Raw genomic sequence first — 27,554 nt, forward strand, 5'->3', positions numbered from 1 at the left:
CACGTGGTCACTATCTGTTTATATTTATATCTATGTTTATATCGGGCTATATGACCGTCGGCAGTCTTCGGAAGTCATCTCGATGGTTAATTAGATGACGTCTAGACAAAAATACACACGAAATGTTGATACATATTATCGAGTCCTTGCAATGTTGATTGTTTATTTTGTAGACTTTTTGTAATTTAGATATACGTTTGAGTATGTTATAACTGTCACGTGCTTCACTTGCTCTGTGTTGATTAGTTATCAATGTCACTTCTCTGTGTTCATTACTTTAGGAATATTTATCTTAAACTCATATTTCATTTTAGAGGCCAGCTGAAGCCCGCCTCCGGGTGCGTGATTTTCTCGCTGTGTTGAAGACCTGTTGGTGGCCTTGGGCTGTTTTCTGTTCTTTGGTCGGTTGTTGTCTCTGTGACACATTCCCCGTTTCCATTCTCAATTTTATAGAGGACTTAGTTCAGTATATATGCATGCATTGATTCAATAATTTCGATAACATTAAAATAACAAAAAACTTGTTTCATTTGACTTTAAAACGTAGGGTTCAAATGGTAATTTAAATTTTAACAAGTATGCCTAACAGTTCTATTGGTACGAACATGATTTTGCTGGGTCTCAGATGACCACAGATATGTTCTAGTAGTAGCTACAATTACATCCTCTTTTCCTCTTTTATGACCTTACAGCTTTTACTAGGCCAAGATATTCATTTTCAAAATCCCCCCGGCCCACAGAAAATCAAATGGTCGTCCCATTAAAATGTACCGTTTGTAATCATGACTCTTTTGTAGATTTGAAACAATACCGAAAGCAGTGTGACATGTACTTTGTTTCTTTTTTTATCAACATGGGAACAAGTTTGATAATTAGAATCGTGACATTTTGTATCTTTTCTATATCTTTTCTATATTACTAAGTAATTCCGAAATACATAATAGATTCTATATATTCTTCCCATCTTTTGGGATGATTAATGTTCTTCGATTACGTTCAAATTAAGATAGTACTGAGACTGTAAAATCTGTGTCATATCATTAAAAAGATCAGATGAAAGAAAATTATTAGTTCTTAAATTTAGTACAAAGTTGAAATTAATTGAACATGATTTGAACTTTTCCGAAAATAAATTATTTTTAATCCGACATCAAAGTTGAATTTATTACTTTATAATGTATTCTACAGGAATTCTCCATAAGGAATTGTATGTTAAATGATAAACACAAATACGTAGAAGAAACAGTGATTTTAATTCTAGTAACTCGAGTAACCCTAGTTAATCTTAATCAAGGTTGACCTATAAGTACTGCAACCAGAGTTCATTTTTCAAAACTTTAATGTACCGGAAGATATATTGCATATTGATGGAAAGAGGAAAACGTGTACGATAAAAAAAAGGTTTGATCGTAAAAACCCAGTGGTCACATTTTTTCAAATATATCATAAATTCAAACATGAAGAAAACAGAAGTCATTATAAAATGCGTCAATGATGAATCTTCTGATTATTTTCCCATTTATAACAATGTAATTGTAGATGTGTCCTTGACCTTTTCACATCAATTAACTTTTACAGTGCTTATTTTTCACCGCTTATTTTCTAAATTGTAAAACACCAGTTTTCCAATATATATAGTTCATTTTGTTTTCTTCCTTTAAAAAAATAAAATTCAAACACTGAAACCGTGTTTTTCTATTTTGGCATAATTTATACAGGATGTGTATTTTGGAAAATTAGTATGTGGTAATAGATTCACAAATATCATGTACTTGAAAGTCGAAAGATCAGTTATAACCCAAAGAAATAACATTGTCAACCGAGGCGAAAGCGAAGTTTAAAAAAGTCATAGGTGTAACTTGCTTTGTATGTTCAGTGTAAATCAAAATTAGTTTTATGCAATACACATTCTCTTTGTGGGATTATCCTGGTAAATATGTGGAATCTCATTATTTTTTTTTTTTAATAATTCGGTTATGTTGTAATTTGAGATTAAAATTGAATAAAACAATTATTTTCTTCAATTTTAAAGTGACTACCCAAAACCATAAATCGAGGGATACTCCCTAAACAGGATAAAATACAAAAATGTGACCAAAGAAAGTTTTTACGACCAAACGAAAAATAAAATATAGATATTATTCTATCATTTTAAACAATTTCCAGCCGTGTGTATTATTCAGGTACATTAAACTCGTTAATTAAGCATCTTTTTTTAGGTCAGTTGCTGTACTATATGGGTATAGTGGAGTTAACCATGAAAGTTACCACACCTATTTTACCGGCTGTCGATAGGGCAGCTACAAAAGAATCGGTATTCTTATCAAAAACATATTTTGTTTTGTTTTTGGAAGGAAGCTACATGTACCATTTGATTTTTTATGGGAGGGGGGGGGGGGGGGGGGGGGAGGGTGCTAGGATGACAAATTGTGTTCTGCATTTTTTTTAGTTGTAATCTGTGTCCTGTCTTTTTATTTTTCACTCTATTCCGGTCCTCTCTTTTTTTTTTATTAGTTTATCTGACTTTTTAAACATAAATTGTCATCCTGCCTTTTTTTTTCATTCTTTATTGGCCAAGTTGCTCATCCTGCCTTTTTTTTTTACTCAAAACTCCTGTCCTGCCTTTTTTTCAATTTCCATCCTAGCTCTCCTCTCCCCCTCCCCCCTCCCCCGCCCCCCCCCCCTACACATTAAATGGTAGCTCTCTAACGCATTTTGCAATCGATGACATCAGATTTTGATCTGCCTCACCTATTGCAATTATTCCATGACCTCGGTGGCTGAGTGGTCCAAGTGTTCAACTACTGTAGCCTGTCAACACTTTTGGTGTGTTCGAACCACGTACATGGCAGGACCTGTGTGTTCGACTCGAATCTTAAGGAAATTGACAAAAATTGTTGCCATGAAATAGCTAAGAGTGCTGAAAATGGCGTTAAACATCAATCAATCAATCATAAAGGGAGTGGTGACAGTGAAATGGAGGAAGGGGAGTAAAACTTTAATAAGAAATATTTGAAACAGAAAATTAAAGTAGGAAGCGTGTATTGGGATGTGCTCCCCTAGAATCGGAAACAATCAGTTTTTTGTTCAAAAAACAATTTATCGCTCCGCTCGGCGACATTCTTAAGGTTGCGCGCCCTCAACTCAAATACAGAATCTGGCACACATACCTTCTTCCGGTGCTCAGGAAATCACGTTTACGAAGGCTAACAATGTTCTTGAAGTATGGGTCTCTTCTGTTAAGTTCTGACATTTTGAAAACACCCGCTCAATTGCTGTTTCATTGAATATACAAAAAGTAATTCCTTTTATTCTTATACATCACAATACTTTTGAAAGTTCGCAGTATCGAATCGACCAATGCTGTAAGATCCTGTAACTGTTTAATTCGTGCAAGTCCTCAATATAGCGAATACTGAACAATGGAAATAGGGGGCAAGTCTTCCAAATGAACCCACTGTCGTGCATGTCTATGAGGGTCTAGATGGAGATCCTTCATTGCTGTATTCTTACATTTTAAGGTAATTTTCCTATTTTTTTTTATATCGTTTGCCTATTATTCTCTATTCGTTATAGTAAACACATCATTATTCTCAAGTTTTTATTTTTGGGCCTATTTTTCTCTTATTTTCGTTTGCAATTTTTTTTTTAGTATTGACCCATAATAGTACTGCAACTGACCTCGAAAAAGGCGCTTAGTTAACGAGTTTAATGTTCCGGAATAACACACGGCTGCAAATTGTTTTAAATGATAGAATAATATCTATATTTTAATTTCCGTCTGGTCGTAAAAAGTTTCTTTGGTCACATTTTTGTATTTTAGCCCTTAAATGGGGTACCCCTCAATTTACGGTTTTGGGTGGTCACCTTAAAATCCAAAAACAAATTTATTTTGTTAAATTTCCGGCTCTTTTCGTAAATAGTTTCGATGCACATATCATCAAGGATCATCGGAATGATGAAGACATAAATATAATACCATCCCCGAGTAAAACTCTTAAACTTAAAGTTGGCAGTTTTTAGATGGAAATTTAACGCATTCTTCTCTGAAAACGAGAAAACTTATGATTCAAAAACAGTATTTGACATTTGAGAGGAAAAAGTACATTATTGCGATACTGCATGCAAATTTCATTGGGCAAATTCCCAAACAATTTTGTCAAAAACTCAAAAAAAAAAATCATAATTTATACCTTTTTTTATTACGGAAATTTCATATCCGTCAATCAGCTCCATCATTTACTTTTTCCTTCACAATGAATTTGGTAGTTTCGATGTGATTATGTTCATTTTCTTGGATACGTTAATTAATTATGAGTTTTTTTAAGAGTGATTTGATTAAATATAGTAGTTCTTTCGTGTGTTTTCTGTAAATAAGTTATATTTTTGTTGATAAAATTTTGACTTTTTATAAAAGTTAACCAAATCCTTCGGATAAGATGTTTTTTCCGGATATTGACTAGTTGTGGAAGTCCTGTAAAGTTTACTCCTACTAGTCCCAAAAGGAGAAGGCTTGACAATGTGTGGAAAAATATATTGTATGTCAATGTTCAACCTCAGAGCAATTATTATGCATGCAAGCTGTCGGGGAAAAAAAGTACTTTTGATGTTTTGCAGAGATTTGGTGTGTGACAAGGTGATGCTACAACTAACTTCTCTTGATATTCTGCTTTTCTTGGACGAACGAGTTGTGAATCATCAGTGATGTTATAAGACTTACACCAGAAGGCAAAATTGTAGCGTCTTCAAATTAGAAACAACAGAAAGCCAAATATGTGATCAATCTGATCCACATGTATCCTCACAACCTGACACTTTCATACGATCTTGCGCTCAGTTTCCTCCATTCCCCCTTGTAGTTTGGATATGAAAACATGTTTTTTGTGTAAAACCAAAACCTTTGAAAAGGATAGAAAACTTCACAAAATTGAGTCGCCTGAACGTGTTGACAGTCTTTTGAGGTGTGCTAATGAGAGTAATCATTTATCCATGGTAAAGAATGGGAGTACAGATTTATTTTCAAAAGCAGTCTACCTGTCAGCATGCATTACCAAGTACTTATTGAAGTCAACACCTGTGAAATCAGGTAAAACAGTAACTGAAGAATTAGAAAATGAATTTGCTTTCAATTCATTGATAACGATTGTTAATGATGATATTTTCTTCCATAAATAGGCCTTTCTCATGTAGCACATCCTCGGCATATACCGATCACTTTTACCCAAGAATGTCTCTGACGATTACCCATCTGCCAAACTCCAGACCAAACTAACTAGTTGTTATGACACCTTACAATTCAGACACAGCAGGGACAAGGGATGTCAAATATAGAGTTCAGCTCTGAGCTCACTATAGGGGATACCATATCTGCTGCAGGAAAATTGAAGTCTATGTTAAGACTTTCAGAATTACACCCAGGTGTGTCTGAAGATATCAAGGATACATTAAAAGAAGAAGAATTGCTTCACTCTGCCGCAAGCGCTCTTAGAAGCTCTGTCTTCGTCGGGTGCTTTTATGGAAAAGATGCCCGCATCGCTTTTTTGAAAAATCACACAAAGGCGCTTCTGAACCGTGTGTTGTCTCTAAAGATAAAAAAGAATCGTAAATGTATGGCTATTACAAAATCAATCGTTTCTGTAGCAAATTCAACATTTCGCCCATTGCATTTGGGATTGGCCGTGCAGTTATATCATGACTATGGGAATATGGGTCACGAACATTGATAGAAACTTTGTACTCACATGGCTTTTGTGTTTCCTATGCAGCGGCAAGACTATACCCGACAAGCATTGCCATGCACGAGTTTGACCGAATCAAGACGGTATTTACTCTCCAGATGGCATTGTTTTAAAACACCAAGTGGGTGTTTGATATAAAAAGGTACCGACAATAAAGTCATCAACACGGAGACAATTAAAAGTGAGGAACGTTTCATTCCATGGCACAAGCAGACTTTCAGGTTTGTCAATCTACAATTGATTCCAGTTTGCATCAGATTAAAGTGAAAAGAGGTCAAGATAACACTTTTCAATTTACTGACAGTGCATCATCGTTGGCGGCTGTTTCATTATACTAAAGGTAAGAGAGGTCTTCCTCGCGTTCCGAATGTTTCAAATACATTTCAAATTGTGCTGAAAATATGGAAAACACATCAGATATTCCTTGGGTAATTTTGCGCTCCATGTTAAGATATATCGGAAATATTACTGTTAAGTCAGAAACGTTTGACCATCAAGTTATTTCATTTGAGACCAGATATAACAACGCTTTCTGACTTCAGGCTTGAATTTTCGGCCGGGAAGACAAAAATGAATAAACCCCCAACATTTTTCAAGGGACAAATGTCATCAGATTACTTACAAGATTGTATTGGTACCTGCAAAGGTAAATCTCTGTGCTTAAAAGCGGTGTTTGCTTTGAACAAACTCTGTCCTGCACCGAACTAGTTTGTGTCATGAACAGGAAGTGTGTTGTAGTGCAAATACGCATACCATGACGAAGAGATTGATCCATATCCCTCTATAATGAAGACTAGAGCTATTGTATGTAGCTTTTAAAAGACAAGTTATATAAGGGTCTTGACCGATTTTAAATTACAACATTAGCAAATTAGCATTAAATTGTATTTTTCATTACTTCCCTAAAAAAATGATGAGTCTACACTTATTTACCAGGATAATGCAACTAAGACAATGTTCATGCACCAAACTGAGTTTGTTTTACACTCAACCAACCGCTAAATCAATGCATGTCACACTTATGATTTTTTTTAACCTCGCATTCGCCTCGGTGTACTATGATTTTTTTTGTGTTATAACTGATGTGTCCGGACTTTGCAAATACACAATATTTATAACTAGATCCTAATTTTCCCAAAATACACATCATTTTAGATGCAAAATTAAAAACATTGTTTCAGCGCTTGAATTTTGTTTTTTTCAAAGATAGAAAAAATATTTAATAATTTGATAAACTGGTGTTTTATAGTTTAGAAAATAATTCTGTAATATACTGTAGTGAAAAACTATAAGAAATATGAAAGTTGATGGATGTAAAAAGGTCAAGGCCACTTCTACTTTTGCTATGTCATAAATGGAAAAAATCAGGAGGTTCCAGATTAACGCCATTTTGTAATAGCAGCTCTTCATATAAATAGTCAAATTTGTCGTTTTAACATCCTTTGCAGCATATGCTTATGATTGAACCGTTTTTGCAGCATTCTAATGAATGAATATCAGAAAATTTCTCCTTTTTGTCCTTGTGGTTGTAATACTGATATTTTTAGGCCTGACCTTTGACCCCAATTTCACAAAAATGTGACCACTCTGAAATTTTACGACCAAACTTTTCTTTTTGTACACGTTTTCCTCTTTCCATCGATATATAATTTAGGTGTGTGTTCTTCCGGAACATTAAAGTTTTAAAAAATTAACTCTGGTTGCAGTACTATAATTATCCATTCTGTAAACCCAATCCAGAAAATCGTCTCTGCTTAATATTCGGTCAACAGAAAGTGTTCAAAAGGAAGTCTTTCCGGAATAGGAGTTAAACAGTATGTTCGTTACGACACATTTGTACAAGCGCGGTGACAAATGTTATTTTCAAACGTAATTGTGACAAATTCATTTCTGACAGAAATGTTAGATCTGATAACATTTGAAGATTAGAGTTGGCTTTAATCTTATTAGTTGATTTATGTTTCAGAATACCATGAGGTCAGCTTTATTAGAAGAGGAAGTCGTAAAGCCCGGAGGAACTGCGGACTTTTGACAGAAATCTTGACGAGATTTATTACACATAATGTTGCAAGTCGAACGCATCTTTATGTGATTCATAAAGCTGGGTTCGAAATCGTATTGAAGAGACGATATGTTACAGTGATCTGTGAAGAGTAACTTATATATAAGCTCACCAGACAACTCGGTCATTCAAAGTTAAATCAAATAAAAATCGCTGTTACTTAACGGTTGATGTTTTGATAGCAAGCCGGTTTTTTTTTAAAACAAGTGCTACCCATAGTACGTATCCGACCCAAAAAGGTTGACCGATGAAATAAAATAAAATTTCCTTTCTGTGCCGTGTTTAAAGTTATCAAGTTGGTTGATGCATACCACATCGAAATAATCGCAAAGACAACTTTAGTCACGGTTCTGTTGTTCGAGTAATTTTAAGGCAATATTAAATAATAAAGGGATTGGGACAGACAAAAATACTGACAGAAACCAACAATAACGTTCAAGTATGGTTAAGGTTGCACTTTGTAAATACAGCTGTTTCACAAACCACGCCTCTTTTGGGGAGATATATATATTATATAATATTCATAGATATTTTGTTTTGTTTACGCACTGGTTATTAGATATGATCTCCGTTTCATCTCATACAGACATAACTTGGGAATGTTACCAGTATAAATACACATGGATAGCGGCGAAATTGAATTCTGGCAGGGGTAATACATAATTTTAGTATAAGTTTAAACTCTTAGAAGTTCGGGGCATATAAATGTTGAAAATATGCCGCACAGCCCTATATTTTGAACTTTGAAAAAATTGTAGCACATATGAACTTTCAATTCTAGGATATAATTTTTTACGAAACTTCATAGTAAAAGTGGCATAGTTTTAGCCGTAAAAGGAGTTCCTATGGGAAATTGCATTGTCTATATTTACAGAAATGCAACCTTAAGAGGAAAGAACCTTAAATACAGATACCTTTATAATATTTATATCGTTTGGTTGCCGTCTCATTGACATATAAACCCCATAAAAGTTACGAAAATGCATTGGTAAACAGTTTGTCTAATAATGAGACTGTTGTAGGATTTGTTATTTACGTCGAAAGTTTTGAACCACTCTAATCAACTAAAATTTAGATTACTATCTTTTTTGTCTTTATGTGTAACTTGCAATTGGATTAGATAATTGAAGTGCACCCTTGATCTATAAATATTATAAATGTCATACGCCCTAGACAATTGACATTTCCCAATTCGCTATTATGATGATTGTGTGATGTTTTACTTTGAAATATTTTAACATACCAGTAACAGAACGGAAGTAACAAATTAGGTTTGAACTGCTACATGTATTCCTTAGTGAATACACGATTTCACTCTTAACGTTTGAGCGTGTTAGTGTTAATCGGTCTTGGTTCCATTTTTGTCAATTTTTTGGTAATGGTGTTGTCCTTTGTTACCATGGTTTTTATAAGTGCTTAAGCCCCCCCCCCCCCCCCCAAAAAAAAAAAAAACACACCAAAAAAATACCTTTAATATCATCAAAATGTTTGTATATGCAGATATGCAGTCTACTAAAAAAACATTTTCGGCACCATATTTATATATTTATTTATGGATAAAGGTTTACACAAATCGAATATAAAAATAACAACTTGCATAGCCTGAACAGTTTAATTATTCATGGCGAGACAACTTTACTGCTCACTTTTTGTCGAAGACGTTTTTGTTCATCTCTGACACAGGAATACACGGCTATTAAGAGCGATAACAAGGCAAGTATTGAAATGCCAACAATTTCCATCGAGACAAAGTTGAGGCGGGAATCTAATTTAAGGTCACGAAGCTGTCGTTCAGATTGATCCATGCGGTCCTCGGTACGTTCTCCAAGGTTTTGTAATTGGTAAGATGATGTCCATACATTGAATTCGGGTCCGTTCTCTGTAAATGAAATAAGAAGACTTATGTTAAAAGAATTGTTTCATGAGATTAAACGGGACACACTTTTCAATATCAGAATATTACCTAATAAAACGAACCTTGACAATCAAGAAGTAAGGAACATGATGGTATTTGCATATAGTTCAATACATGTATCATGGCTGTACGTGTTTTGCAGTACAGTCGAGAGAGTTGCGTCCCTTTGTATAATGATGTAATTTGTCATGTGATGTTAATAGCAAAATAACAAAAATACCGAACTTCAAGGAAAATTCAAAACGGAGAGTCCCTTAACAAATGGCAAAATTAAAAGCTCAAACACATCAAACGAATGGAAAACAACTGTCATATTCCTGACTTGGTACAGGCATTTCCTTATTTAGAAAATTGGTGGATTAAACCTGGATTTATAGCTAGCTAAACCTCTCACTTGTATGACAGTCTCATAATATTCCATGATAATCGGTCTTTTTTTGAATAAGCGAGTCTTGGCAGTAGATGTTTTTGTTGCTCTCAAACAAATACTAAGTTAAACCTAAACGTCATGAGGAGGCATTTTTATCTCCCCATGCTCGTTAGAAAATGAATATATTTCGTTTTCTTTATAATATCATCACTTTAATAAATTTCGAATTCGAACATTGCTATATCCATTGTAAGATGTAATTGTCCTTTTTAAGGCGTGAACCTCGAACAATACCCGTTGTGGAAGTAGCCGGACTACGGTTTCCTAATAACAGAGATGCGTGTACGTATCAAATACGGACACCCCTTACTGAGCTTTGTTACAAGTGGAACTCCTTGAGTGGCCATGGTATGCCCTCCCCCCCACCCCACCCCCCACACACACATTTCAAAATCCTTCGTATATTTCATGTACTTTTTAATTTCCTTGATATCTAGTTTTGCAATAGTAGAGCATGTTCGTATATTATGTCCTATTATATCCCATTCCTATTATATCCAGACTTATGCTCAATAGACTATTTTCATATTGCCACCTCTGGAGTAGAATATTTTAACAGGTTACCTACATTGTGGTAGGACATTCTGGTTCTCGGTCAAATGAAAGCAACTAAAAGAAGAAAAGAAAGTTTATAATAGGTGCAATTCCCGGGAAAATTCGCTTTTCCCTAATGATTTTGTTGTGTATAGAAAACATTCAAAAGTTATTTGTACTCCGGGGTCAAATGTCGGTGATATGAAAATAGTCTATTGAGAAAAGAATATTTGAAGCTTTTGCATTGAATTCGCTTTGCAGAACATTATAGTATGGCATACAAAGGACGAGTTTCTCGTATTGTTGTAGATAGTTTAAATCTCAACCCTCATTTTAAACTAGTTTTGAGATCTAAGTATTCCCACTATTTGAAAATAATTTAATTTTGGATGTAACACGTCTTCTGATTGGCTGAAAGTGTTTTGTCTATCAGCTCAGACATTATTTTGTCATGTGACCGTGACGTCATCAACGTTTTTATCATGATTTACTCCTTTTTAGAATTAAATTGTAAGGAATGACTAATATTTTTTCTGTCTATTCGAAATAACATAAAAAATGTGGTGCACACTTTTAAAAAACCCGCCACGCGGGTTATTCAGTGTGCACCACATTTTTGATGTTATTTCTTCTAAGACAAAAAAAATATTACAGTCATTCCTTATATAAATTACTTGCCTGAAGGCTCTGATGATCTCTTACTTCTCAATGAACAAGATGACTGAAATAAAGATAAAAATAATTTTAAATTTTAAGCTGCCGTCTTTAATTTTCCTGATCGGTAATTATAGTCGAGTAAAACATTTACAGTTAGGTCAATTTTCCGAATAGGCCGTAGCGCCTGTTAAAACGTTTAAACCCGCTGCATTTTTATGCACCGGTCCTAAGTCAGGAGCATGTTGTTCAGTGGTTATCGTTTGTTGGTGTGGTTCATAAGTGTTTTTCGTTTCTCGTTATTTATATAGATTAGACTGTTGTTTTTCCTGTTTGAATTGTTTTACACTAGTCATTTTGGGGCCCTTTATAGCTTGCTGTTCGGTGTGAGCCAAAGCTCCGTGTTGAAGGCCGTACTTTGACCTATAATTGTTTACTTTTTACACATTGTGACTTGGATGGATAGTTGTCTCATTGGCACTCATACCACATCTTCTTATCTATACTTAGAGTGAATATACTGAAACTTCTAGGTTATGAAATTGAACATTTTGCTTTGGATGTAGTCAGTTCTGGTTTAGGAATTTTTGTCAGATGTTCGTACTCCTTGGGTTCTTTACTACGATACAGAGTAAAATATTTGGCCCCATATTACCTACTGTGACTTTTCTTTTCACGGAAGACTTCAATAGCTCAAAAAGGTCATTACCAAAATTATAGCAGATTCTAGATTTCTTTTCTTACAATTTGAGACCCAAGTAATACCATTGTTAATATAAGCTAAAAGTCCTTTTCCCACTATTTTTTTTTAAATTTCACCTGATTACATCCTTGAAGGAATTGATTGGTTGTTTCTATTTTAACGTCCAGTGCCAACTGTTTCATACAAAATCACTGAACTTTATCATATCTGTTACTGTATTCATCTTTGACCTATGATAGTTTACTTTTTTAAATTGTGACTTGGATGGAGAGTTGTCTCATTGGCACTCATACCACATCTTTTTATATCTATTGTTATTTATTTATATGCCATCAACACGGACTAAATGTGCATTTGAAATCAAGTTACATATGCTGTGTGTCAATAAAATCGCTACATATCATGTTCCTAGATTACAATGGTCTCATGTTCCTAGACTACTGTGGCCTCATGTCCCTAGACTACTGTGGTCTCATGTTCCTAGACTACTGTTGTCTCATGTCCCTAGATTACTGTGGTCTCATGTTCCTAGACTACTGTGGTATCATGTCCCTAGATTACTGTGGTCTCATGTTCCTAGACTACTGTGGTATCATGTCCCTAGACTACTGTGGTCTCATGTTCCTAGACTACTGTTGTCTCATGTCCCTAGATTACTGTGGTCTCATGTTCCTAGACTACTGTGGTATCATGTCCCTAGATTACTGTGGTCTCATGTTCCTAGACTACTATGGTCTCATTTTTCCTAGACTACTGTTGTCTCGTGTCCCTAGATTACTGTGGTCTCATGTTCCTAGACTACTGTGGTCTCATGTCCCTAAACTACTGTGGTCTCATGTTCCTAGACTACTGTGGCCTCATGTCCCTAGACTACTGTGGTCTCATGTTCCTAGACTACTGTTGTCTCATGTCCCTAGATTACTGTGGTCTCATGTTCCTAGACTACTGTGGTATCATGTCCCTAGACTACTATGGTCTCATTTTTCCTAGACTACTGTTGTCTCGTGTCCCTAGATTACTGTGGTCTCATGTTCCTAGACTACTGTGGTCTCATGTCCCTAGACTACTGTGGTCTCATGTTCCTAGACTACTGTTGTCTCATGTCCCTAGATTACTGTGGTCTCATGTCCCTAGACTACTGTGGTCTTATGTTCCTAGACTACTGTGTTCTCATGTCCCTAGACTACTGTGGTCTCATGTTCCTAGACTACTGTGTTCTCATGTCCCTAGACTACTGTGGTCTCATGTTCCTAGACTACTGTGGTCTTATGTTCCTAGACTACTGTTGTCTCATGTTCCTTGACTACTGTGGTCTCATGTCCCTAGACTACCGTGGTCTCATGTTCCTAGACTACTGTGATTGCTTTTGTTTTTGAATGAATAAAATGAAGATCTTTCGATGCATTCCTTAAACGTTTGACAACATGGTATTAATAAGAGTTTGGTCTCGCTTTGATTTTTGTTTCAGTCTAGAAACTTATGTGTAATCTCATAGGGGTCAAAATCAAATGTTACAAATTTTCATCTGTATGCGATTAATATGGACAAAAGGCAATATGTATGCGATTAATAGGGTCAAAAGGCAATATGTATGGATTAATATGGACAAAAGGCAATCTGTATTAGATTAATATGGACAAAAGGCAATCTGTATGTGATTAATATGGACAAAAGGTAATCCGTATGTGATTAATATGGACAAAAGTCAATCTGTATGTGATTAATATGGACAAAAGGCAATATATATGTGATTAATATGGACAAAAGACAATCTGTATGTGATTAATATGGACAAAAGGCAATCTGTATGCAATTAATAAGGTAATATGTATGTGATTAATATGGACAAAAGGCAATCTGTATGTGATTAATATGGACAAAAGGCAATCTGTATGTGATACATTTTGACAAAAGGCAATCTGTATGTGATTGATATGGATGAAAGGCAATCTGTAATACATGTGATTAATATGGACAAAAGGCAATCTGTATGTGATTAATATGGACATAAGGCAATCTGTATGTGATTAATATGGACAAAAGGCAATCTGTATGTGATACATTTTGACAAAAGGCAATCTGTATGCGATTAATATTGACAAAAGGCAAAGGAAGCGTGTTTTTCTTAATATATTTTTATTACCTTGCTATGCATTCAGTATATTTGAAATTTGCCACTAAAAGTGTAAAATTCATTTGTTAGGAGTCTGAAGATCTGAAAACGACTGGAAAAGTCCAGTCAGTAAACTTGACTCTATTCTTTAATTTATTAGGTATTGTTAATTCAGAAATTATTGCATGCATCTATTATTGTGATTTTTCAAGAATGGACAAAAATTCGAGTTTAATTATTGCGATTTCGAAAAGATTTGCATACAGATCTATGTTTCAGTTATTAGAATGCAAGTTCTTATTATTGCGATACTCACCCAGTCGCGTGTTTCGCATTAATAAAAACCTTGCAATAATTTCTGAATTTAAAGTAATTTTTCTTTATTTTTTTTTTTTGCCCATTTTTCTGTGGTATTGACAAATTGTTCTCTATTCTTTAAACCCCATCCAGACCCTCACTACAAGTCATGCTAAGTAAATAATTAATCACGGTATTAATTAATGACATGAACCACATGATTTGGTTCAGCAAACCAAACATACGTTTTGGTGTAGGGTACTGGATTATACAATTTTAAGTTTTTATTTAGGGTACCAGATTATAAAATGTGTTTGATGCAGGGTGTACCAGATAATACAATCTAAGTAGGTTTGATGAATGGTACAAGTTTTCGGTGTGTCCACTGCTGATTAAGATGTTCGTCCATCTTGAACAAGTATGACGTGGCAAAGTACAATATTTTTACTTCAGTGTAAAATTCTACTAACCCCATCGCACGTGTTATTACAAACTACAAAAGAACATTCGTATGAAATGCCTATATCTGATCCATCTTCCATCAATCGAAAAACCTTAAAAAACGGACTTGTTGACATTTGTCCCTTTGTGGTAAATCCTACAGATTTGGGAAATATAACACCTTCGCCACATCTGAAACATAAAAAGGTTGTGCACAACTTGCATAATACATGTAGGTCATACTTATAATAAAAAAAAGTTCTCGTCCGATGTCTAATCATTTTGATGTAAAAAATGAATTCACTTTGTAAAAATGGTTAATAGAAAAAAAAAATTTTACTCAACTCACGCCATTTTTTCAAATAAGTTGTATTAGAATTATTTTTTTAATGGATCACATTGTTGCAACTGCAGTAGAACTCGAGATTATATGTAATACATGTATACTACAGTTTTTATTTTGTTAAAAGTAATGCAAGGATCTTGACAAAAATGAAGTTCCGCACAAGAATTATACAAAATACTTCAGACTTGCAGTTTTACAAATAACGAAGATCTGGATTGAGAGAGAAATCTAAAATCAGAAATATGCGTTAGGTCTTTTAAAAAATTCTTCCGAAGAAGTATAAAAATAATCTCTTACCGAGGAGCTTAGAATATATACATCTAAATTGTTTAACAAGCATACCAGTATTTTGTCAAGACGCATGTCTCGTAACCTTTGTTTTCATACTTAACCTTTCAAAGTTCATTTTCCATTCTATAAGACTTATATTAACTGTACGACTATCTTTTCATATGTTAACTCTCTTCCAGATTTAGTATTATACTTTGCACTTTTAACATTTATTTATTTAGGAAGCCTCGGTGGCCGAGTGGTCTAAGTAGTTTATATATGTGTGTTGAAGACCATCAATCAATTAATCCTAAACCATTCCCCTTTTCAGTTTCAAACTTACCTTTTCTCTCTTATTCTTGATTGTGCAATTATCGTTTCATATGTTCACTTTATTCAAGGTTTAATTAGTTTAAACCTTTTTTTTTATTTCCTCAAGATTTGATTATCATTAAATTACACTATTTGATTCTAAATTTATTTTCGAAACATACCCTGCTTGGAGAATTGAATATATCGTATTTCCATCTTTGCTCTTAGCGTTACAGTTGTATGGTATTACGCCTGAATATTCGGCTGTAAAATAATAAGGTATATACTGCAAGTATGCTACACTTGATACTACACTTTAAAATAATTGAATGTTTCTTTTAGGGAGTGTAAAAGAAGCGACTGACGCACGGACTGTTTAAAGCACGGATTCGCTTCATTCTTAAAATGTGTAAACGACCAACGCTTTTGCAACCCTATAGAATAAAAAAAAAAGAAAGATTAATTTTTTATAATTACATTATCATGATTACGAAATTAAAGAGTTATATATCAAGCTTTTCGTTTGTTTTTCGATGCATTGTTTAAACATTGTCACGGATAGCATGTGTAGTCATATAGCTGTTGTATGTTATACGGAAATAAAATATGATATTGGAGAGTAACGCGACTGTTTGCCAGCCAATCAAATTTACGGATTCCAATGAATATAAAAAAGAAGATGTGGTATGATTGCCAATGAGACAACTCTCCAAAAGAGACCAAATGACACAGAAAATAACAACTATAGGTCACCGTACGGCCTTCAACAACGAGCAAAGCCCATACCGCACAGTCAGCTATAAAAGGCCCCGAAATGACAATGTAAAGCAATTCAAACGAGAAAACTAACGGCCTAATTATGTACAAAAAAATGAACGAAAAAGAAATATGTAACACATTTATACAAACGACAACGCATACATGTGATGTAATTATTTGAATATGACTTGTTACTTTCGCTTTGTAGACACCAAACGTACTTAATGGTAATATCACCAACTTCAGACTTATTGGTCATACTTGAGGGTCTTGATGTGGGTCCTTTATTTTTGTATTATTGTTTATTCTGTAAACCTCATCTAGACCATACATTTTTTCGACAGTAATCTCTAATCGTCAAAATTTTCGATTACATGTAAACCCTATAATTATAACTGACCTCAACGATATAGCCAATAATACTAAAAAAGACGTAAAACCCCAAAAATAAATCTATTAATCGTTGTAGCTCGTAATTGTATCTACGAAAAGATTTTAAAAAAAAATTGGGAATGTGTCCATGGGACACAGATAATGCTCCGGCTTGCATATAACGTTACAAAGAGGCATGATAACTCGAGAACAGAAAAAGTGACCCTAGTACCCCAATTCGATCTTGATGTGAGTTTTGTGATAATAAGCATTGTGTGTAGTTTTTATAACATTTGGTTGAGGCAACCTAAAGTTAGAGAACGGAAACGAAAAATTCAGCATTGTTTGCCATATATAAAAGGGGCATAACTCTAAAATGGTAAGTGATGACACCCAAATTCGAACTTGATCTGTGTTTTGTGGTAGTAATATATATAAGCATTGTGTATAAATTTCAAAACATTTGGTTGAGGCAAACTAAAGTTAGAGAATGAAAACCATTTTTTGGACGTACGTACGGACGGACGGAAGTACGGACGCACAAGGGTAACACTTAATGCCCCCTCCAGTGACGACTGGGGCATAAAATGTTAAATATTTATACTTACAACTGGTGGTTTCTATTCTTAAATGAACTTTCTTTTCCATTGGTAAAGCACCTGTGATCTCATTGCCTAAAACGTCTATCAATTTTAATGAAGAGCCTTCTGCATAGTTACCGCCCAAATTTCCTACGAGGTTACCAGTTAAAGGGACGAAACTAAAAAACAGTGAGAAATTGCTACTATACTAATGTATTACATCTCGTTAAAACATTTAAAAAAATCAATATTTGATTTCAGATTGGAATTAAATTAGGTCTTTCCACTTTTCCGTTGAAAGACCTTTTCCTTTAAAAAAAATTGTTCTGATTATTTTCTTCCGGCTAATTTATTTTCTTGCGCTGTATTATTGTTTCTAAAGATGTCGCTTATATTTTTGGTACTAGTATACACAACTACTTTAGTACAAGCAATCTTGGTGTACCTTTCTAAGGATGCATATAAACTGTACCATTACCTAAGATGTAGTATACAAAATGTACATCTGTAAAGCTGTATATAAACTGCACATCTGTTACAATGCATATTAACTGTACATTTGTAAAGCTGTATATAAACTGTACATTTGTAAAGCTGTATCAAAATATATCGTTTCGGGTGGAAAGACCTTCAATTGTTTTCTGAACAATTGGTTTTTAATTATATTGTAATTTGTTTAATTTAGAATTGAAATCAAATGACAAAAACTGCTATTGATTTCCATGTTTTACTATGGTCAAAAGGGGATTAGTTTTCAACCACACATTAATTTAATCGTCCTGAATATGCATGAAATATTTGCCATTGGACGTTAAGCAACCAACAATCAATCAATCAATCACATTAATTTAAGAATCAAAAAATTAATTTGACTTTTTATTACCGTAAGCATGCAACACCTATGTCAGCACGTGTTATCCGTAACAACGGTAAAACAATGCATAAAAAAATAATTGAAATTCTTTGGTTGTAGCATAAAAATGTATTTGCTTTTTGTAATGTTGTAGGGTGGTAAAAGCATTGAACGTGCACACAATTTTAAAATGAAGATTATGTGCTTCATATATTTAAATTGTGCTTCGTTGAACGCTTACACACCAATAAAACTATTAAAAAAAGAAGCATTCAATTATTTAACAAAATATTTGAAACATTAAATGAACAAATGAAATGTAAAAAAGTTAATAGACATTATATGAGGGTCTGGATGGGGTCTACAGAATACAAAATAATTGGGAAAAATGAATAGAAAAAATGAGCAAAAACAATAAAGAATGGAGTATAAAGGGTTGCAAAAGTGTAAAGAATTATAACTATGGACAATTAAAGAATTAGGTAATATAACACCGATTAAAGAAATGAACGATTTACAGAATAAAGAAATTATATTCAGATAAATTTAATAAAAAAATTGTTTTAACAAAATAATCTTTATTGTTACAGATAATATAAAAAGCCCCAAAAATGTTTAAGAATACACAAATGAAGACCCCCCTTCCCCCGCATCTAGGCCCTGTAATATGTAATATAAACACTAAAACTTACTCATCCTCAACTGCTTTGTTACTCATCGTTTCAGTTTTGTTTCCTTCAGAGATACAGGATATTGTATACGTTTCGTATTCATTCATCAGTGTGCCGTTGTCAAATCCCCAATAGACCTCCAACTCGACTGAGTAGAAATTCGATCCAACGGCGGGTGTCTATAATATGAAACAGGTTCAACTTTAGTATATGTGTTCACACCGGTCCAAAATCCGCGGAGGGATCCAATTCCCGAGAGTAACTAATAAAACATTTGTAACGGTGGATAGGTAAAATCTGGATTCGATTACCACGGAGCATATTTTCTCTGTTAGAAGTAACCAGATTTTACCTACCCACCGTTACAAACTTTTCAGTGGCACGGTACATTCCGGAATTTAGGTTGCTCTTTTGTGTACCCTTCTTAAGTCAATGTATCTGAACAGTGTGATTAGACAAAAAATACAGTATCTACTGAACATACTTTCCCAAACTGAGGGATGAATCAGGTGTAGAAAAATATGAAATTATTTTACATACAGGTGAAAATGAATTTGAGAGTATTTGAGAATTTGTATTCACTGCATGATAAAAGACCTAAAAGCACTAGCGGCCTTATGTTATAAAGATAGCAAAAAGGTAAATGGTCATAATACATATTCAAATCAATTTTTGAATATTATAATGAAAGTACTTCAGTTAACTGTGTATGTAGAATTTTGAGCAGTGTTCGAAAGTGGTGAAAATTCTAAAAAGGCTATCATTATCCATATGGGACAGGAAATATTCCGTGCCACCTTTATTAATTGCTCCTCGGAATTCGGATCCCCCCGCGGTTTCGGATCGGAATACCAGGTGTGCCGGTGTAACAAATTAATTATTTGTTGTAATCTTGTATGTACGTATTTTATTTGACCCTTAATTATGGGTGTCATTTTACAATAAAGATTATTCTATAATAAATATTGATATAAAAATGAGGGTCTAGATGGGGTTTACAGAATAGAATATAATGGGCATAGAGTGCAGAATAAAGGGCAAAAAAAAATTAATAGAGAAAAATAGGCAAAAAATAAAAGAATAGAGAATAATGAAGGGCTAAACATAAAGAAAAGAGAATAATGGGTAAAATATACAAAAAATGGAATAAATAGTATAAGAAAAAAGTGTCCGACTCAACTTACATTGAAGTAGCAATCATCTGCTACTGCGCAAGTGGTAGTATCGTTTGTGTAACACAGCTTGAGAGTGGTTTCAGTATTGGTGTCGTTGATGGGATTAATTTGTACGATTTTGCTATTAGCACAGTGGACCTTAGCTCGGACATGGAGATCAGACTTGATGGTCACGTTTGCTCCAGTTCCAGAATAGTAGCTGCCGTCTGCCGTCTTTTCACCACAAGATTTTGAAACTAAAAAAAACAGCAACGTCACAAACTAAATATAAACAAACAGCAATTGAAAGTCCACTGGCGCAGATTAAACATCCTATTGGAGGTTCAATGGCGCAAATTAAAAATAATATTGAAAGTTCATGGGGGGTTGAGGGAGAAAACATATTTCCCAATTGCCCCCATCTCCTACGTACATGATAACATTCCACAGAAAAGACCTATCTCTTGTAAACATCCCATCAAATAGTCAGTACCCAAGACAAGCCTTCGAACATCAGAACCCTTTCGGAGCATCAGGGTTGACCTTTTTTTTTATTTTTGAGATCCGTCCGTTTTCTTTCTTAGACTTGTGATTTTTAAATAATTGTCACCCCTCTAAGAATATTATTATCTAATCTGTATAATGATCACACTATAAGAACTTTCAATGGTATTTTTAAACGAGACGTAAGAAATTAAATACTAGTACTATTCAACGTACCATCTAGAATGAAGTTTTCTGGGACAGAAGCTCTTCCAACAACCTGTAAATACATGTAGACCAAACTTTAAAAATTAGGCCTTCAGCGGAATATATATGTATATATTATTAATCGAATATTTTTAAGGGTTTGTGATTCGTTAAAACTTGATCACATGTACATTTGTATTTGCTCAGTTTGCACGCCAATACTGTTGTGTTTAGCTTTTCATAGGTCAAAAACAGCATATTGCACAGGGCATACAGCATGTTACTAAAAATAGATTATAGAAATCCCCAATTTTACATTGTTCATGCAATAGTTGTTGATTAATAATATAACAATTGTAGCCTTTGGTTGAGGTCAATACGATGATATATCGACCCAGAGAAACATATCGACCTCGGACTTCGTCCTCAGTCGATATGCTTCTCTTAGGTCGATATTACCTCGTATCGACCTCATACAAAGGCTATAATTGTATAATATCGTGAGTATAGATTATCGAGTTTTCTGCATATTGATATCGTAAAATATTAGTGGCTAGCCACAAAGTGAAACCTTTTTGGTGAGTGGGCGTAGCGAACGAGCTAAAACAAGAATGTGTCCATAGTACACGGATGCCCCACTCGCACTATCATTTTCTATGTTCAGTGGACCGTGAAATTGGCGTAAAAACTCTAATTTGGCATTAAAATTAGAAAGATCATATCATAGGAAACATGTGTACTAAGGTTCAAGTTGATTGAACTTCAACTTCATTAAAAACTACCTTGACCAAAAACTTTAACCTGAAGCGGGACAGACGGACGGACGGACGTACAAACGGACGGACGGACGAACGAACGGACGAACGAACGGACGCACAGACCAGAAAACATAATGCCCCTTCTACTATCGTAGGTGGGGCATAATAAAAACTTCACAATGTACCGAACAGCTAATATTTTACGATATCTATACGCAGAATATCTGATAATCTGTTTATCGTGCTATTTCTGGTATTTCCCCATCCCTTAATACAGTTTTACATTTGACAAAAGTAAGCTTGATAACGTCTCCTCACACAAGTTTTGACGTCGCTGAAAGCTTCTTCTAACGTCTCAAAACCGTATTACGAGTATTACGGATCGACTGAGTAAGGCAAAGGGAACTACGATAAATATGAATATCAAAGACAAGATTAACGCCTTCACCGGAATAAATCGCGCAAGTACAGATTATCAGGTTTCTGCATTTTTCAAAAAAAGAAAAAGAGGTAAAAATCAGATGCGAGCCACAATGTGAAGGCGTTAGCGTTTCGTAGAGTTTGCGAAATAAACGAGTTAAAAAGGCTTTACATTTGGTCTTACTCTTCAACGAACTCAATTACCAAGACAAGATTATGGCCTTCAACAGAACGACTGAATATCTGGATAAGTTTTAGACATATTCAGATTACTATAAGGTACAAAGGTCAAATGTTCAATAGAAAAGCTCATACAACTACATGCATAAGTCAATATGAGTTAGATTTATTTATTTTTCATGTAACTATATTATATACTATAAACCAAGGGCTTTATTACAGTCTAATTGTAGTGTGATTGTGTACACCCACGACATCGCGAGTCCGTGACTGAATTAAAATACGCCTTACTTTTAGCCTGGATTTTTAGTAGTCGTATTGTCAGCTGACAGGCAAATGCTCACATTGAATAAGTATCGATACAGTGTGTTAAATGTTCTCATTTACACCATACCCAATGGTGGTGCTCCTATTAAAGGAGGAAGATACAGAACATACATACAACCGGAAACTACATGTGACATATACTATTGGTATCCGTATCCGTATCGGATTCGACCCGGAACTTGTTAATTATTGGTAATATTAATTATGTGGAAAACAAAAGGACCTGGAATGGTGTAATTTTTAATCAACACCATTGTCCTATATTAGTTATATATAAAGTAGAATTCTTTGATTCGTCGTTTTTACGTCATTCCGGCTAACAAATTGGATATCGTTATTTCAGTAGTATAGATGTATCTATGCTGATCAATGTTCTTTTTCCTTGTACATGTATGCTCAATATGCCCATTGTGGGCCCTTAATTGGTAATAAAATATGTTTTTGATGTTCTTGTTCTAACTTAAAATTTACTTACTATAAGAAATAGACAGGCCAAGAACTTTAAGACGAACATTTTGGAGCCTAAAAAGAAAAGGTATCTAGTAATACGATTCAACCCTAGTTCCTGGTAAACAATGCACAAAATTCTTCCACGGTTTGGAAAACGAATCTCAAAATCTAAAAAGATTTTTTTCTTGTACCGAAACACAAAATGGCCTAGAATCGAAATCTATATAATCCTTGCTCTAGTTATGATATAGATGATGAATTTCATTTCTTCTATTTCCATTTTGAAAGAAACAAGACGCTCTCAAGAGCCTGAATCGCTCACCTTTAATTCTTTGCTTAAGTCTTTCATCAATGATTATTTTTGATTTTAAATATATATTAATGAGTGGCTTAAAAATGCCATTTAAATGTTCTTTGTATCTGTCATATTTTCTTCAAAAGCAAAAAAATGCATTTTATCCCTATGTTCCATTTTAGCCATAGTGGCTATGTTTCTTGACGTACAAGGAAATAAAATACAAAATTTATACTAGATACTTTGAAACTCATTCAGTCCATGTTTGGCTGAAATTGATTCAGCAGTTTCAAAGGAGAAGATTTTTTAAAGTAAGCAAACTAGATGAACAAATTCTGAAAAATTGTCTTTAAAGGACAATAACTCCTTAAGGGGTCAATTGACAATTTTGGTCCTCTAAAAACTTATTTGCAGATCTTACTTTGCTGAACATTTTTGCTGTTAACAGTATATCTTAATCTATAATAATATTCAAGATAATAACCGAAAACTGCAAAATTTCCTTAAAATCATCAATTCAGGCGCAATAACCTAAAATTAGATACCCGATTTGACTGATAATTTCAAGGCAGGTAGACCTTGACTTATATTTTAACTTCGTGTCTGATTTGCTCTAAATGCTTTTGTTTTGAGATATAAGTAAAAAAAACTGCATTTTACCCTATGCTCTTTTTTTAGCCATGGCGGCCATGTTTTCTGAGGAAACAGAAAATAAAACACAAACTTTATTCTAGATAACATAAGAATCATTCAGCTTATGTTTGGTTTTATTTGGTTCGGTAGTTTCAGAGGAGAAGATTTTTTAAAGTTCGAAAACATGATAAACAAATTGTGTAAAATTGTCTTTAAAGGGCAAAAACTCCTTAAGGGGTCGATTAACAATCGTCATTAAACTTATTTGTAGATCTTACTTTGCTGAACATTTTTGCTTTTTACAGTTTATCTTTATCTATAATAATATTCAAGATAATAAGCGAGCTACCATTTGATTTTTATGGGGGGCTAGGATGAAAAATTTTGTCCTGCATTTTTTTTTAGTTGTAATCTCTGTCCTGCCTTTTTATTTTTCACTCTATTCGGTCCTGCCTTTTTTTCTTTAGTTTATCCTGACTTTTTTTACCTAAATTGTCATCCTGACTTTTTTTTTTGCAAGTGTCTCATCCTGCCTTTTCTTTAACTCAAAACTCCTGTCCTGCCTATTTTTTCAAATTTCATCCTAGCCCCCCAATAAAAATCAAATGGTAGCTCCCTAACCAAAAACTGCAAAATTTCCTTAAAATTACCAATTTAACGGCAGCAACCTAAAAATGGGTTGTTAGATTCATCTGAAAATTTCAGAGCTGATAGAACTTGACCTAATGAACATTTTTACCCCCATCAGATTTGCTCTACTATTTTCTACATGTATTTTTAGCCATGGCGGCCATGTTTTTTTGACGAAACAGAAAATAAAACACAAACTTTATTTTTTACCCTAAGGATCATTCAGCTTAAGTTTGGTTGGAATTGGTTAAGTAGTTTTAGATGAGAAGATCTTTGAAATAGTTTACACCGGACGGATGACGATCGACGGACGACGACGGACGCCAAGTAATGGCTAAAGCTCACATTTCCTTTTGGGAAAGGTGAGCTAATAAAAATGGAAGAAGCAGTTACTTTTCTGAAATTGTCTCTCAAAATACTGACTTAATGAGTTTTACTTACAAAAAAGCTACAATATATACTGAATCTTACAAATTTCAATAGGTATAAAACACTGTTAAATGGTAAATGGAGCTGAGGACAATGAGCTCTTACTTTACTGATTGTTAAAAAATCTGTTGTATATATATGTTGTATATCATTTGTATTTTATTTGCCACAAGCTGTACTTTTAAAGCTTTACCAGGTTGCAATTGGCACAAAAAATGTTGCATTGTATATTATATTATCGTTATTGCTGACCCTTTGATTTAAAAAAAAATCTCGTCTCGCACCCGTGGTTTAAGGTTCATCTATACACTTTTACAAAAAAGGCTGTGTTTACACCATGAAATTTTCTCCGAGTACAGACAAAACTGTGTAATTTTAAGTTTTAATGCCTGGCAGCACCTAGATAAATTATTGTTACATCCAATTTATGTTCTAAAAAGTTAAAACACTTTATGGATTTTGATGAACATTTTCTTTCCTTGCCACAGAAGATGGTGAAATAAACAAACACCTGAGTTTTCTTTGATACAGTCCACTCATTTACACTATTTAAATCACCTTTCTTGTGAGTAGATTTCTATTGTCCCTCTATTGTCCATATCAATCAATGATACAATACAATCATTACCTGAGGGGGTCCATCTCAAAGATTTCACATGACTTTGTTCATTTTTACACCACCTGTGGCAAGGAAAGAAAATGTTTAGCAAAATCCACAAAAGTTTTTTTCTTTTTAAAACACAAAATGTATACAACTTGTATATATCTAGGTGCTGCCAGGATTTAAAACTATTAGAATTACACAGTTTTGTCTGCATTCAGAGAATTTTTTTTTAAGTTTATAGGTGAACCTTAAACTAGGCCATATTTGCCAATTACTTCTGGCGAAAATTAATACACTAAATATGGCAGTGTCTCTTGTTCGTTAATCAGTCAGGATTATTCTTTGTCAAAATTATCTCCCCATTACGCCACCTAATTTTTATAATCGTAAAAATTGAAGCCGCTGTAGTGATGAATCGCTGTCAATTTAGCTCTTGAAAACCGATAAATTTATCCACATAGCATCATTACAATCCTTATATATTAGATGAATTTTAAAAGACAAATGTATCTTCTAGCTATTGAGCATCATTTGATGTAATTTTATGCATATGGTCAACTTAAAGTCTGTCGTCAAGTACTTTTAGTAAAACATTGTTATTCGAACACACCTACCTTGTTGTTATGACTCATTAGAAAGGTATTTCACTTGACCCATATATATATCATTTTCTAGTTCTGTAAATTTGTAATGCTATTAAATCAACCTAGAGCTTAAAGATATAAAAATAATAGAATCTTTTCAAGACAGAATAGTTAACTCAAACACGCCTAAACATAAAAAGGTGTACTCGACTTTCTTTTTTTGATTAAATAAATTATTGCGAATTTTTTGGATTTTTTCCCAAAAAACTGTCGCCGGGGGCAGAGATGAAATTAAAAAGGATCATTTTGCTGTTGTAGAAGAGAAAAAAAAAGAAAAAAACTTAGCTTTTTTAACTTAAAAGGTGGAAAATTCATTATACTTAGAACAACTTTTCTAAAAGGGGGTCGTCTTATTTTTAATAATAAAAAAGATTGAAGTCCATGAATATTCCAAAATTCTTGGACATGTTTTGACAATATAATATTACCAGATGTATAGTTCTTTGGGAAAAGTTTTTGCAAATGATATAAATATGTGCCCTCTTGTACTAAGAAGTGTTTTTTACAAAAAAATATTTTTTATCACTTGAAATTTACCCCTCATAAAAGGGATAGTCATTACATTGAGGGGTTATCCCTCATTTGAGTGGTTGTTCCCAACCTGTTAAAATTATAGTTTCATGTTTTTAGTCCAATGCCAAGAAAAAATAAAAAAAATGTTTCTGTACGTGTTGTAGACACCAAATCAGATTAACAGTCAAAATCTTCCAAAACCTAATGGAATTGATTTTTTAAGATTTTTCGATCTAAAATGGTTTCTATGAACAATATACATTTATTGCTATAAAATCAACTAAACTAATTTCTCAAACTATCAAAGGACGCTTTCAGTAAAATATTCACAAATATTACGTGCTACATTTAATGAAAATTGATATCATTACTAATTAACAGCGTGTATTAGTTAAAAATTAACATTAAACATTTAGGTGAAATGAACTTACTTGATTCTTTCCGAGTAGTTTACAACAGGAACGGACCCTTTCTTTGGTATCGTACAACCCGTATCCGAATCTTGAGGTCCACGTGCGGCGGCATAGTAAGAGTACCGTTATTACTTATCATGAGGTTCTGGATTGGGTTAAAAGTAAAGAGAATAATGGTTCAATACTACAGAAAAATGAGTCAAAAAATAAAGAATAGAGAAAACCGGTCAAAAATAAAGATAAGGAAAAAATGGTCCCCCCCAAAAAAAAATGAATGAATAATGGGGTGGTAAAATATGAAGAATATTCCAAACGTATTTATAAGTATCAATGAATTATGATAATAATATATTAGACATATGT

At 33.8% G+C, this 27,554-nt stretch overlaps 1 protein-coding gene and 1 long non-coding RNA gene across 2 annotated transcripts; both read right to left on the reverse strand.

Moving 5' to 3' along the window:
* Positions 1–9,333: 9,333 nt before the first annotated feature.
* LOC127718512 (uncharacterized) lies at positions 9,334–10,756 on the reverse strand. Its single transcript, XR_007989867.1, has 2 exons — positions 10,714–10,756; positions 9,334–9,679 (listed from the first exon to the last, which is right to left on the reverse strand). It is a non-coding gene; the product is annotated as an uncharacterized LOC127718512 (long non-coding RNA).
* A 593-nt stretch (positions 10,757–11,349) lies between these two features.
* Positions 11,350–27,264, reverse strand: LOC127719164 (vitelline envelope sperm lysin receptor-like). The gene is made up of 10 exons (XM_052225186.1): positions 27,210–27,264; positions 25,646–25,698; positions 23,056–23,102; positions 20,926–20,968; positions 20,236–20,462; positions 19,073–19,230; positions 17,555–17,706; positions 15,998–16,079; positions 14,917–15,079; positions 11,350–11,400 (listed from the first exon to the last, which is right to left on the reverse strand). The coding sequence occupies exons 3-10, from the start codon at positions 23,092–23,094 to the stop codon at positions 11,350–11,352; spliced, it is 915 nt and encodes a 304-aa protein (XP_052081146.1). The 5' UTR covers positions 23,095–23,102; positions 25,646–25,698; positions 27,210–27,264.
* Positions 27,265–27,554: the final 290 nt, after the last annotated feature.

This window comes from Mytilus californianus, unplaced genomic scaffold (genome assembly GCF_021869535.1).
Source record: "Mytilus californianus isolate M0D057914Y unplaced genomic scaffold, xbMytCali1.0.p SCAF_10, whole genome shotgun sequence".
Lineage (NCBI taxonomy): Eukaryota > Metazoa > Mollusca > Bivalvia > Mytilida > Mytilidae > Mytilus > Mytilus californianus.

Excerpts from the sequence above, each read along its gene's own strand:
- LOC127719164 (XM_052225186.1), bottom strand. The coding sequence starts at position 23,094 with ATGTTCGTCTTAAAGTTCTTGGCCTGTCTATTTCTTATA. Across the intron at positions 20,969-23,055 it reads TGGCCTGTCTATTTCTTATA|GTTGTTGGAAGAGCTTCTGT; the intron begins GTAAGTAAATTT and ends ATGTATTTACAG. Across the intron at positions 15,080-15,997 it reads TATTCAATTCTCCAAGCAGG|ATGTGGCGAAGGTGTTATAT; the intron begins GTATGTTTCGAA and ends TTTATGTTTCAG.